The sequence below is a fragment of the Nyctereutes procyonoides genome, unplaced genomic scaffold (genome assembly GCF_905146905.1).
Source record: "Nyctereutes procyonoides isolate TBG_1078 unplaced genomic scaffold, NYPRO_anot_genome, whole genome shotgun sequence".
Taxonomy (NCBI): domain Eukaryota; kingdom Metazoa; phylum Chordata; class Mammalia; order Carnivora; family Canidae; genus Nyctereutes; species Nyctereutes procyonoides.
The window spans coordinates 49304048-49317883 of record NW_026575020.1 but is presented as its reverse complement, the minus strand read 5'-3'; the positions used below and the strand labels follow the sequence as shown (position 1 = coordinate 49317883).

Here is a 13836-nt window from a genome sequence, read left to right as displayed (position 1 = left end):
GTTCCCTCTCTTCCCCTGTTTAATCCCTGACCCAAAGCCAACTATTGTCTGATTCATGCCCACTTCCCTTTTCCCAGTCTCCCGTGACCTTGTGTCCAATGCATTCCTTACCACCCTCCTCAAACTATGCTAATCCTTGCCTCTGTGCCTATTCTTTGGCTGTAGTCTGATGTACCAGCAGTGACCCCTTTTTCTTTTAGGACTCCTTTTCTAGGAAGTCTCTCTGATCTCTTCCACTCAGGCTGCATAAAGTGCCCTTCTACAAAATTCTGTGTTGCACTGACTGGACCGCCATTATGTATAGATTTGGTTTATAACATATTTTTGTTCAAGTTCTCCCCCATTACCCCATGATCTCCTTGACGGGGACTGGATCATATTCTGCTCTGGCACAAGGCCTGGCCTGCAATATTTTGTTGTTTAAATGAATAGGTGAATTAAATATATTCTTTTCTTTCAGGACATTGTCTCTCAAGTTTTGACACCACATTACATATTTAAGCCTCTCCGGTTGCAAGAAGCAAAGACTCAAGATATGTAAGAGGATTTGTGGAGATTCATGTGCCCTTGGAAAGGCAGGGAGTCAGGTTAGCCCTAGAGACTTCTCTGTCAGCTTCATGGCCCCTTCTCTGCTCCTAAAGCCTGTTTAGTTTCTTTGCTTCTTTTTTCCAAAGGGCCGTCCTCCACTCAACTTTCGTTTGTTTCCTTAAAACTTCACCTTGAACTTGGCCTCAGCTTCTGGCCCTGACTTGACTTCTCTCTGACTCAAGATGACATTTGTGAAGGTAATAATCAAGCAATCTCATCTAAGCTTTTCAGATCCATATCATGGCCACAGCCTGAGCAGGGACCAGCTGCCAGGTCACATCCTCAGCATCCCTGGTCCAATGTGCTCAGGGTGGGTGGATCCCACAAAGCAAGGTTGCTCAGTGTGCAGGGCCTAATAGAAGGGATGAAGAGATTGGCAGGCATCGTGTAGTCACTCCTAGCCTATTATTGAGCAAAATCTCAAGTATTTGTCCTGTTTTGCTCCTAAATCATTTAAGTTCTCTCATCCTTGAACATAGGAAAGCCGTTTTCCTCCTTTCTGCTTAGGAACATCAAAAGTGGAAGGAAACTCATAGTTCATCTGCTCCAGCATATTCCAGGGTGTGTTCTAAGTAAGTTCAGGTCCAATAACTCTATTAAAAAAAAGTCATATTTAAATACAGATATTCTAGCACTTTTCTTGGGTTGTAGTTCACACCAGGAACATACTTCCCAGTGGCCTGGTTTGCTTTGTAGGATCTCTGGTCTTCTGCATGGATGGACACCTGTTGGGTCCTGGATTCTCGAAAGCAAAAGGGAGTTGCAGACCACTCTCAGAGGGGACCAGCCATGGACCCCTTAAAATTGTTTGCAAACTTGAGTCAGCGTTGTGTAGATGTGTGTGTTTTGTATGTGCACCCGTATGTGCACCCATGTGCCCTTGAGCATGTTTCCTGAGACAGTGTCCATAGCTTTCATCTTACATGTGTGACCAAAAATATGGATAAGAACCACTGCCTTGAAGGGACACTAATTGGTGTGCTTTCCTGAGCCAAACTTCTTATTGTTCTCCTTCCAACTCGAACATTTTATCTGCCACAATTGATCGCCATCCAGCTAATATGAAAAAATAAGAAGCTTCACAGACGAAGAGTCTTGCTGATTACTTAGGAAGGTCATTTTTTCATTTTCTAGATATGAAAACTCTAACTAAGGAACAGAGAAGGGGATCCCTGGGTGGTGCAGTGGTTTAGCGCCTGCCTTTGGCCCAGGGCGTGATCCTGGAAACCCAGGATCGAATCCCACGTCGGGCTCCCGGTGCATGGAGCCTGCTTCTCCCTCTGCCTATATCTCTGCCTCTCTCTTTCTCTCTATGTGACTATCACAAATAAATAAAATTAAAAAACAAACAAACAAACTAAAAAAACCAAAAAACTAAGGACCAGAGAAGGAAAATATAAGTTTGCTTAGATCATTTAGATCAGGCAACTGACCCAGAAGCAACTGTGTCTTTCCTTCCCTCCCTCCCTCCTTCCTTCCTTCCTTCCTTCCTTCCTTCCTTCCTTCCTTCCTTCCTTCCTTCCTTCCTTCCTTCCCTCCCTTCCTCCCTCCCTCCCTCCCTCCTCAATACCTCACCAATCCACTTATGATCTATCTCCCTAAACACTGCTACACATTTGTAGAGGACCAAGCGTTGTGTTGTTACACATTTCCCCATTAGGTGATGTAGCAACCCGGGTGTTGGGTATCACATTCCAATTTTTAAATTTTTTTAGCTTCCAGGTAAGGAAATTAAGGCTTAGAATTTACGAAACTTGCCCAAGGTTGCCCAGCCGGCTGGCGGCAGAGCTGGGATGGTTAAGACCGCGTTTTCCACCGCGCTCATCAGTGAGGCTGCTTTGTCTCACCTCTGCCCCAGGTGACAAGCCGGCTGTCTGCGACCGAGCCTCCCCCGGCGGCGCCCGGGACCGCGGGGCTCACCTGCGGCTCCGCGGGGGCCCCCGGGCGTCGGGCCCCGCCCCCTGGCGGCAGGTGGGCGCGGCGCAGCGCAGCGCATGCTAATGAGCCCGCGGCGCGGCGCGCTGATTGGCTGGCGGGGCCCCGCGGCTTTCCCGGGGCGGGGGCGGGGGCCGAGGCCCGGTGGAGGGGCTCCCCCCGCCTCCCGCCTCTCGCCCCCCGCCCCCGCCTCCCGCCTCCCGCGGCCGCCGCCCCCGCTCCCGCCCCCGCCCCGCGCTCGGGGCCGCCCTCCTCCCCCGGGGACGCCGCGGCGCGTGCGGGGCTGGCGGCCGCCTTCGCCGGGGGCTTCCCCTGCTGCCGGCCGCGGGCGTCCTGGCTCTGACTCGGCGCGGGGTCCAGGATGACGATCCGGCACCAAGGCCAGCAGTACAGGCCGAGGATGGCATTTCTGCAGAAGGTGAGCGCGGTCGGGGGGCCTGGGCGCGGGGCGCGGGGCGCGGGGTGCGGGGTGCGCGGGGTGCGGGGTGCGCGGGGCCCCAACTCCGGGAAGTGTGCGCGGAGATGCTGGGGAGGCGCGGGGCGCGGGCCGGGAGTGGAGGGCACCCTGGGGGCTGGGAGTGCTGCTCGCTGTTATTAAATGACTTATTTGCTCCGTGTGTGCGTGTGTGCACGCTCGCGTGTGTTGTAGAGGCTGATGGTTAGAGGTCCACGGCACCTGTTTGTAGCGGAGACTCTGAAGCCAGGGGCGATGGTCCGCTGGCCGCTGCAGACAACCTGTTACTCTGGAGAGGAGGGCGCCGGAAGGCGGCTCGGCCGAGGCTGTGTCAGGTGTGAGAGAGGATCGTGGCATTACCATAAGGCTCCCAGATGTCGAATTAACATTTTTGCCATTTCTCTAACCCCCAAGAGTGTGTGTGTGTGTGTGTGTGTGTGTGTGGTGTGTGTGTGGTGTGTACCCAGAGACCGCACAAAGATGGTGTGATTTGTAGGATAAAGGGACACCTTGCTCTCAGCGCCCCTAGATGCCTCGTTCAGGTGTGTGTATTGGTGGATCTCGGGTCTGTCTGTGCGGGCAGCAGAACTCAGAGCCTTTCCCTTCCATTGCAAAGGCTTTCTCAGAGCAAGTGGCCCGGCACAGGGTATCCACCCCCGGGGGGTGCTTGGGATGTGGCATGTACCTGGTGGGGTGATGCGTTGGGTTCGAACTGGACTTTTGAGATGACTGGTGTCGGGGGGATGGACGAAGGTTAGGTCCCAGATCTCTTGCTCACTCTTCATTCCATCTACAGCCATATTTCACAGTGCAGCGGACGCCTTTTGAGGCTTATCTTGTTGAGTAGAATTAGCTGAATGCTTTGTGACAGTTAAGAGCCCTGCCTTGAGCCCTTGGAGCTTGGCAAACTGGTGTAGTTGGTGACTGTCCTGATTTGGCCAGGGCTTTCAATGCTAAAACCTGCACAGTCCCAGGCACCCCCCCGGATGGATACCCTGTGGACACAGTGGGTCACACACGGTCTACCTGCTTCAAGAAGCTTGTGAAGTATTCCAGGTAGTAGAGGTGTGAGGATTGTCCATAAAGCAGAGAGGTGGAGTGTTGTCTCACTTAGAACCCTCTGAGCCTGTATTGCAGACCCCAGTTCCTAAAAGCAGGAGAAACCATCTGCGTCTGATATCTGAGAGCCATAAATCATCTTCCAGGATCTTTCCAGCACTGCCTTCTTCTCCCAGACAGCAGGGCAGCCCTGGCTTGTGGAGAGGCTCAGAGAGCAATTGTCTGGAGACATTCTGTGTTCTGAATCTCGACACTCTTTTCCATCGTGACTGTTATCTGGGAGATTTTCGTCTCTTTACCTGGCCTTCTGACTGGTGTCGTGGTTTCCAGCCTCCCTCCACTACCCACCCCACCCCCAGCCTGCCTACCTCTACAACATGCTTCATAAACACATTGATTTTCTTTCCTAAACGAATGCCGATCTCCTCAACCTAAACCCTTCCACTGGCTTCTCATGTTCGCAAGATAAAGTGTAACCTGCTCAGCTCAGCCACTCGGGATCCTGCTTCCACTCATCTCTCCATCTCTTTACCTTCCACGGGCCCTCTACACCTGCTCTCCAGGAAAACAAAACAAAGAAGCCATAGTACGTGGAATCTGGCCTCGACAGCCTCCCTACCTTTCTAGGAACCCTGTGCCCTTTCATACCCAGGTTCCTCTCCTGGGAACACTCTTTTCCCCCTTCTCACCTGCCAACTTCCCACTCCTCCTCTGGGAAGGCTGGTTCTTCCCAGCCCCTGGAGCAGAGCCACTTCCTTCTCTGCCCCACAGACCCTGCCCACACATCCAGGATGGCTTTTTCCCTTTGCCTTGTGGGGAGGGACCTGCCTGTTGTGTATTCTGGGGCCCCCAGTCAGGTCACAGAGCTCCTTAGAGCTGTACTCAGGAGCCCTGCTCTGGGGCGGGGGTGGGGGTGGGGAGGTCCTTGACAATGAGCCAGCTGAACTAGATGTCCAGCTTTCTGGAGAAGGACCCAGACCAAAGGAATGTGGACATGGGTGCCAGGTCATTCACCGCTCAAGGAATAGTCATTGAAATATTCAACGAGTATTTATAAAGTGTGCTGTGTCCCCGTAGTGGGGACGTATGTGCATTATCCCATCTGGTCCACAAGACAAACATTATCATCACCATTTACAGAAGAGGAAATTAAAGGTCAGAGAGGTGACTTGCCCCAGCCATATAGCCACTAAGTGATGGAACCAGGAAAAATACAGAACTGCTCGTCATCTGTTGCCAAATGTGATACTATGCTATGGGCTTGGGGTGGAGTGGAGGCTGTGGGAAAGCCTGATTTAAGTGCATGGGGGATGTATTGCCGAGAACCCAAGGATAAATGGGGTTTCTAGGCAGAGAAAGAGAAGGATGTTCTAGGCAGAGGGAATGGCATGTATTGTATGAGAGAGTGTGTGTGTGACACACGATGGGCCACTCCCTATGGCTGTAGCATGCGTGGGCTCCTGTCCTAGTGCTGGCCTGTCCCCTCTGTGATTTCCAGATCACCATCCCAGCCAGTGCCGGTTGTTGCTGCTCTTGGGACACACCATGGCATTGACTCTCTTGGTGCCATGTGGAGAAGAAGCCTTTGGTTAGATACCATGCTTTCTGGTGTGGCTCCTGACATCTGCCTTTGCTTGGGAAGGGAGTGCGGAAACAGAAATATTAGGAGGTGTGGGCAGCTCCATACCTTTTTTTTGTGTCTTTTTGTTTGTGTCATTTCATTCAACATGCGTACATAATTGTGCACTGATGTGCTAGGCGCTGAGCCAGATGCCAGAGACACTGTAGGGATTAAGACACGGCCCCTTCCTCCCAGAAAGACAGATGCATAAATAAGGAGAGACGTGTTACCAAGGTCATGGTAGACCTTGTGAGAGGAGATATATATATATACACACACAAAGATATGCATATACGTATCACACCAAGTGGGGGACGGTCAGTTCTGCCTGGCGTGGGGGGGGATCAGGACAGGTGTCATGAGGGGGTTGTAACTGAGTTGAGTTTTCTTTGCCAGGAGGACGGGAAGATGAGTGACTGTTCAGGGAGATACAAAATGCAGATGTGTGAAACAGCACTCTGGTGTGGGCGAGACGTCAGGGCCTGGGGTGGCAAGAGTTAATGGATGTTAGGAGCCCAGAACCGGGGGCTTTGGACGTTGTGCTGAGGAGTTGGATGCTTTCTGCATTCAGGGAGAAGCTGTTTGATGTTTTAAAATGAGTCTGTTTACGTGCTCGAAGGACGATTGTGATTCGAGGGTCCGGGTGCTCCTCTATGCTGGCTGCACCTAACAGTATGTTGATATCAAGTCCCCATCCTTAGGGTTTCTGATTTGCTTACCAGGTAATCGAATAATTAAGCGCAATGGAACCCAACCATTGGAGTTTTTTTTTTTTTTTTTTTAAAAAAAGCTTCCAGGCGATTTGACTGTACAGCTGAAGTGAGAGGTCCTGGGACTGTTTGGCAACATTTGGAGACATTTGGGGTTGTCACATCTGGAGACGAGGGTGCTACTGGCATCCAGTGGGTAAAGAAAGGTAGGGGGGCTGCTTGCCGTCCCTCAATGCCCGGGACAGCTGGCACTACAATGAAGAATGGCCTGGACCCCAAATGTCAGTAGTGCTGTGGTTGGGGACCCTGAGCTGGGGGTCACACAGGAGGCTGGAGATGTGCCTGTTGAAAGGCAGAAGCCAGACAGGCAGAGCCTGACGGTCCAGAGGGGAGGTTCGAGGGTCCCACGAGGCAGGATTCAGTGGGCAGGTAAGACTCATCTCAGGAAAAAAGCAGAGTCCGTGGAAGTTGGCTGCTATTGTCTGGGGCTATCTAGAATGCTTCCCAGGCCTCGACCAAGATGGGAAGAGGAGGATTTGGGGGACGACCACTGAGTACTGATGAGGGTATGGGGCTCAGGAGGGTGCATGCAACGGCGGGGTGAGGTGGCAGGGGGGCAGCTGGCCTGTGTGTGGCCAGGCTTGTTAGCAGGAGCACCTTCTCTCTGTTAGCAAAACAACCCTGTGGTTCTGGGTCACTCCGCCTATCTTTGTGTAGAGAGAAGGACTGATTATTATCATCCCCCTGGGAGCCTTCTCCGGCTGGAAGGAAAATTCTAGCCCAGAGATCTTGCACAGTGAGTGACAGCTCCTTAATGTGAGGAGCAGCGTGGGCGTGCAGGGTGGGCTGTCGGGGCCATCAGAGCCATCGTGTCTGCTCCTCTGTGATATTGGGGTTCCCTGGCATACCTGCAGTCACGTCGCAGCACGTTGGCTTCTGAGAGAGGAGATGTGGGGCCGGCACCCTCCTCCCGCCACTGTCCCCCAACACGGGGTCATGGGTGGCCTGGTTGTGCGGCATTTATCCGTGCCGGGGAATGAGAGTTGGCTGAGTCTGGTTGGGAGTGGGCTTGACATTTGCGGGTGGGGAAGGCCGGCCTCTTCCTCATCTCCCGGGGGACGCCCACGGAACACCAGGGGGAGGTGTGACAGTTGGCAGCTATTTGGAGTAGAAAGGCCAGGGCTTCTTGCCGGCTCTCTGGAGAACTTGGAAATGGTTGGGATTCTCTCCTCTCTGCGATGGGCAAAGGGGTTTTTCTCTTGGGCTGGATGAATAGAACACAGAGTCTACTCTTTTTTTCGGGCCACCATGACAAAGTATGGGGGGCCCTGTGGCTTAAACAACAGGAATTTCTTTCCTCACAGCTCTGGAGGCTGGAAACCCAACACCAGATGTGGGCAAGGTTGGTTTCCTCTGAGGCCTCTCTCCTTGGCTCGCAGGCAGCCGCCTTCTCCCCGTGTCCTCACCTGACCTTCCCTCCGTGTGCGTCTGCATCCTAATCTCCTCTCATAAGCACACAGCCCTATTGGATTAGGATCCACCTGATGACCTCATTTTACCTTAATTACCACTCACATTCTGAGGTACTGGGGATTATGGGTTCAACATGTAAGTTTTGAGGGACACAGTTCAGCCCATACCAGTGAGAGGCTCTCACTGTTTCCTTGGGTGACTGGGGAGACCCCTCAGAGGACTTTATGTGAGGAAAGTTCTAAGGAAACTTGAGTGGAATTGCACTGGGCTGAACGCCCTCGAAATGTCCTCGAGGTTCATGTAACGCTCCCTCCTCCCACCGGCCCTTTTTTTTCTGTGAAGGGTGACACACCTGCTGCAAAGAAATGTGACTCCCCTCATTGTGTTTTTAAAATAACTCTCATTATTCCTCCCCTGAAGATTATTTTCAAACTCTTTATAACTAGATTTTTTTTTTTAATGTGACAAGAAAGAATCCAATCCACTGACTTTCTATCCGAGGAACTCAGATTTCCAACTCATAAGGCAATTTCTATTTCTTCAATATCTGGGCCCCCTGTTTCTATGAAACATTGCTGTTTCATCCAAAAAGTTTTTGAATAAATATGGGATTTCATCTGGCAGCTAATGTGGGAATGGAGGAGGCCTGAGTCCTTGTGTCAGAAAATCGGGCACTTGCTGGAGTGGCCTATAAATCCAAGGCTCATGGTTAGTTGAGAACTGCAGAAGGAGTGACCCCATAAACTGTAGCTCCTCGGGGCCCCATGTCCAGGGAAGTGCTGGCCTTGTCCCTTTGTTCCCTCGCTGCGGCAGGCTCTCCGCTGACCCTGTGGCCAAGATTGTGTCAGGCCCTGGCACTGCAGAAGGCCGAGGACGGCAGCTCTGAATGGACCCGAAATGGATAGTTTCTGTTCCAGAACAATCTGTGAGCCGGGAAAGTGGGCAGATGCACAAGCACTCATTCTTGCTCCCCAGCATGACCGTTCCCCTCCACTGCAGCTGGGTCAATCTCTCTATCATTCTTTTTAACATTGTGTTTTATTATGGTAAGAACACTTATTGTGCGAATCTACCCCTTAAATTCTGAAGTGTACAAACCATATTGCACAGCAGATCTCTAGAGCTTATTCACCTTGGTTAGCTGAAATGTGATGCTTGTTGGTTGGCAACTCCCCGTTTCCCTTCCCGGAGCCCCTGGTACCACCATCCTACTCTTTGATTCTATGAATTTAGGTGCCCCATGTAAGTGGGATCATGCAGTCCTTCTGTGACTGGCTTATGGCACTTGGTGAAATGTTCTCTGGGTTCATCCTTATTGTCACACACTTATTGTCACAGAGTTTCCTTCTTTTTAAAAGGCTGACTCGTGTTCCATTGTATGCCTGTGCCACATTTTCCTTATTCATTTGTTGACGGACATTTAGGCCGTTGGCATGCCTTGGCGTTCATGAGCCCTGCTGCCGTCAATACGGTAGTGCTCGTATCTCTCTGAGATCCTGATTTCAAGTCTTTGCCATATACACCCAGAAGTGGGATTGCTGGTAATCCTGTTTTTGATTTTTGGAGGAACCTTCATACTGTTTCCCAAGCAGCTGCACCATCTTGTGTTGCCACTGACAATGCCGAGGGTGCCAAGATCAATCTTTTCACTTTTCTGCCTAGAGGACCCCGGGGCCTTCTCAGGCCATGCCTCCCTTGGATGGGAGCCCCTTCCTCACCCCCGAGGGAGATCCTGTTCACCCTCCATGCACATTTTTTGGAGATCTTCTCAGCCATCCTTCTCATCTCTTGGCTTCTATTCCAGTTGGCACCTTCCTGGTGATTCGGTGCCTAATTCAGCCTGCACTTGCTATCTGCTGAATAGTCTGTGCATAGCACCATACTAAGAGCTTTAAACGCTTCATGTTGGTTAATCTTTAAGACATCCCTCTGATGATAGAGGTACTATTGTCATCTCTCTTTACAGAGAAATGAGTCTTAGTGAAATTTCAGCGATTTACCTAGCTTATACCTTGAGTAGGGATTTGAACTGGGCTTTTTCTGCACCCAGATCTCTAGCATTTATCTTAGTTAACTTTTTATTTTCATATAAATGTCCTCCCAGCCCTCTATGGACCTCTTTTACCTTGTTGTATCACCCGCCATAGTGCTGCACACTTAATAAAGCTCAATAAATACCTGTATTTGAATGGCGAGGAGAATAGAGTTTTTGTTCCCAGGCATCTAAAGAGGGAGAAGTGCTTGCTCATGACCTGGTGGGGGTGTGTGTGAGGGGGAGGAGAAGAGGCAGAGGGTGAGGGAGAAGCAGACTCCTTGCTGAGCAGGGAGCCCAATGGATGTGGGGCTCGATCCCAGGACCCCAGGATCATGACCCGAGCAGAAAGCAGAGCGGCAACCGACTGAGCCACCGAGGAGCCTTGATAAAGTATTCATCTTTATGCTCATGTATCTTTATGAGTATAAAACATATCTGTCCCTATAAGGTATTTTTACACAATTAATGGGATTCTAAGAGATTACAAAAGTGTGTCAATTACTTGGGCACAGACTATTGGTGTCCCGTTTTATGGTAGAGAAAGGACATGTAGAGAGGTTAAGTGAAATCCCACAGTTAGTAGAAAAAGGAAACCCCACAGAGCTGTGAGAACCGTGGGTTTCTTTTCTTTGTACCACAGCCCCTGTGCAAAGTCTAAAAGGACTGGTAATTGTAAAGGGCTGTACGGAGTGGGAGAGTCTTATTTCATTTAAAAGCAGGAGAATAATGATGATATAACTGAGTTCGTTACATTGAGGGGAAGCAGGTGAGTCAGTGACCTGTTTTGGTTTGGGTGTAGGCTAGACTGTGGACAGGCTGGGTTTGGGGTACGGCCCTCCGGGATACATCCAGCTGTATGCAGGAGAGGGTTTCCGGATGGAGAAGGACAGGGAAGATTTTCGTTCCTACTTGCCCATTGGTAATCTGTGCTTCTGCTCCTGCTGTCCCCGGAGCCTGGAATGCCCTGGTCCCCCCCGCCTGATCAGGTGCCTGATTCCTATTCATCTTTTGAAGATTTGCTGCTGGAGTCCCCACTCCTGATCCCCCTCCTGGCACTGTAGTGTTCTTCACCATACCTTGATCTCACCTTTGTCATTATACTTCCCATGTTGGTCCATCATCACACCCTCACACCAGACAGTGAGCTCCTTGGGCTTGGGGACAGCATTGCCTTATCTATGGTTTTCCAGAGTCAATTATGACTGGCTGGTTGTTGAATGACTGGCTGACCATCACAAGCACCCAGCAGGCTGGGGGAATGTGTGGTTTCTTCATGGGTGAGGGGTTTCCTGGGGGAGTGTGAAGCTTGAAACCTCTGATACATGAGGTCCTGTCAGTGTTCATTGTAAACATTGACAGGAGATACATCTGGGTTTATCTTTTTTTTTTTTAACTGTGCCAACCCATCCTTTCTTTCTTTTTTTTTTTTAAAGATTTATTTATTCACTTCCATTTAATTTTCTCAGGTGGAAAACAAATTTTTTTTCTTAATAAAATTAAAAAAAAATACAGAGCATCAGGGCCATCCTCGTGGATGTCCTCCTGGAGCTCACTCTTCCTTGGACAGGTCACCGATTCTCTTTGCTTCACCCCTCCCTCTGATATTCATGACTAATCCATAGCTCTGATCCCTGTCTCTTTCCCTTGGGACATTCGGTTTCCTGTCACCTGCCTGACCCGGTGGTGGCTCTCTCAGTCGGCATTCCAAAAGCAGAAGCTTTTGCTTTCAGAAAGTGCTCCTTCCTTTGCACTTCCTACATTTTCTATTTTGGTGACTGGCGGCTCTGATCACAGGAGTGCCACCCTCACTGAACAAGTCAATCACTTGCAAGTACAGTTCACTCGAGTTAACTAGAGCTCCAAGAGCAGTGCCCTCCTATCTCCCCTGCCCCGGCCTTCATGTATATATTAATTCATGCATCAGCTGCTTAGTGAGTACAACCTACGTGTCCAGCAGTGTGCCAGCATGCACAATAACAGCATCGGACAACAGCAAACAGGACACCTGCTCTTAAAGAGCTTGCTTTCTAGGGACAAGGGAGACACACAGTAAGCAAGGTAATCAGTAGGTAGAGAATTTCCTATGTTAGAAGGTGGGTGCTATGGAGAAAGTGAGTAGGGGAACAGGAATACCACGGGTGGAGTTCCAGGTTGTAGCGTTAAGTACGATGGTCAGGGTGTTAGCAGAAGAAGGTGGTGAGTGAGTTAGCTACGTAGGGAAGAATGGTCCAGGCATAGGGAATAGCCAGAGCAAAGGCCCTGGGGCAGGAGGCTGGCTCTGTGCTTGGCATGGTCAGGGAACAGCAAGGTGGCCAGGGTGGCTTGGATCGGAGGGAGCCGGGGTGGGGGGCAGTGGTAGGAGAAGAGTCAGGGAGGAAGAAGTCCCAACCATGCAGACCAGTAGGGGAGCTTTCCCATTGTCTCTGAGTGGAAATGGCCATTGCAAGGTTCCGAACAGGAGTGACACGTTCTAAAATAATTGAAAGACTCTCTTTGGCTGCTCTCCTGAGAAGGGGCAGAGGTGGTGGGGGTGGTTGTGGGGGGGGCCCCACTATTTCTTGCTGGGACCATTGCAGTAGCTTCGCATGGATCTCCCCGCTTTTCTGCACCTTCTTCAAACATCAAACTTCTTCATACTTCAGCATTCTTCTCTCTGTCTTGGGCCACATTTCCTGAGCCTGGGCTGAATTATGCTACTGCCCAGCAGTTGCCGCTGGAGCAAAATTCACGCTCTGGGAATGGCATTCAAGGCCCATGGTGATCTGGCCCCTACCTGTTGTTCCTGTTTCATCTGCCCCTGGTGTCTGCGCCACTCTCTCCCTGGACGTTGGCTCCTGTGTCTTCTCACTTTCTGTCCAGCAAAATCCTCATTGGCTGAGTCTCACTTCCCCCTCTGGGCCCGTGAGTAGCTCTACATTGGAGCACACATCTCTGAGCTCCCCACGCCCAGTGAGGGTGTTTGTGTCTGGGAGGCACATGCTGAATCTGGTTGTGTTGTGCTTCCTCAGTGTCCATCTAGGTTGCAAGCTCCTGGTGGTAAGCTCGCTGTATTCATCTTTGCACCTTTTGCTCCCTCCATGCTGCAGAAAGGGGCCTTGCTTGGCTTTTGAATCAGTTCTGGTCAGCCAGTGGTTTTGGTTCTGTTTTGCAGATTGAAGCTTTAGTGAAGGATATGCAGAACCCGGAGACGGGGGTCAGAATGCAGAACCAGAAGGTTCTGGTCACCAGTGTCCCTCACGCCATGACAGGTAATGTATCTTGGGACATAGTCTTGGCCTGGAACCGTCCACATGCAGAGGTTGCCAGTCTATAGCTGGAGGTCCAAGTTTAGCCTATGGCATGCATCTGTACATCAAGTGTTATTGGAACACATCCACATTCTTATTTTTAAAAATATTTTATTTATTTTGAGAGAGAGAGAGAGCGCGCGCACAAGTGTGCGTGCATGTGCAGAGGGGAGGGCAGAGGGAGAAGGAAAAGCAGACTACCTGCTGAGCAGGGATCCCAATGGGGGTCTCCGTCCCAGGACCCTGGGGTCATGACTTGAGCTGAAGGCAGACGCTTTACCCACTGAGCCACCCAGGTGCCCCCCACATCCCTATTTATGTATTATCTTTGGCTGCTTTTGTACTACAATGACAGAGTCAGGTAGTTGTGCAGAGACTGAATTGTGGCCCACAGAACTGGAAAAATTTACAACCTTTTATAGGGTAAGTTTGCTTATTTCTGGACCACAGCCTCCTTCTGGGGAAGGGGTCAAAAGGAAAAGGAGAAAAGGAATCAGGAGGTCACTTTGTGAAGCCATCCCTCCCAGGAGTTCATTTAAAAAGCTTTAACAGTCACTTTCTGTTTGCCCTGTTTTAATGAAATCAGGTGGTGTTAAAAAAAAATAGTACATCTGGCAGAAAAAAATTGGTCTCTGCTCTACCCTTTTCTTATTCCTATTGACACCTTTAGCTAC

The 13836-nt window shown here is 50.6% G+C and overlaps 1 protein-coding gene across 2 annotated transcripts in view; it reads left to right on the top strand.

Moving 5' to 3' along the window:
* Window positions 1–2861: 2861 nt before the first annotated feature.
* Window positions 2862–13836, top strand: part of RGS9 (regulator of G protein signaling 9) — a 69110-nt gene continuing 58135 nt past the window's right edge. For both annotated transcript variants that reach the window (XM_055315354.1, XM_055315344.1), the window contains exons 1-2: window positions 2862–2941; window positions 13027–13123. In XM_055315354.1, the coding sequence (XP_055171329.1) occupies window positions 2885–2941; window positions 13027–13123 (154 nt within the window). In that variant the 5' untranslated portion in view covers window positions 2862–2884. The remainder of the gene's footprint in view (window positions 2942–13026; window positions 13124–13836) is intronic.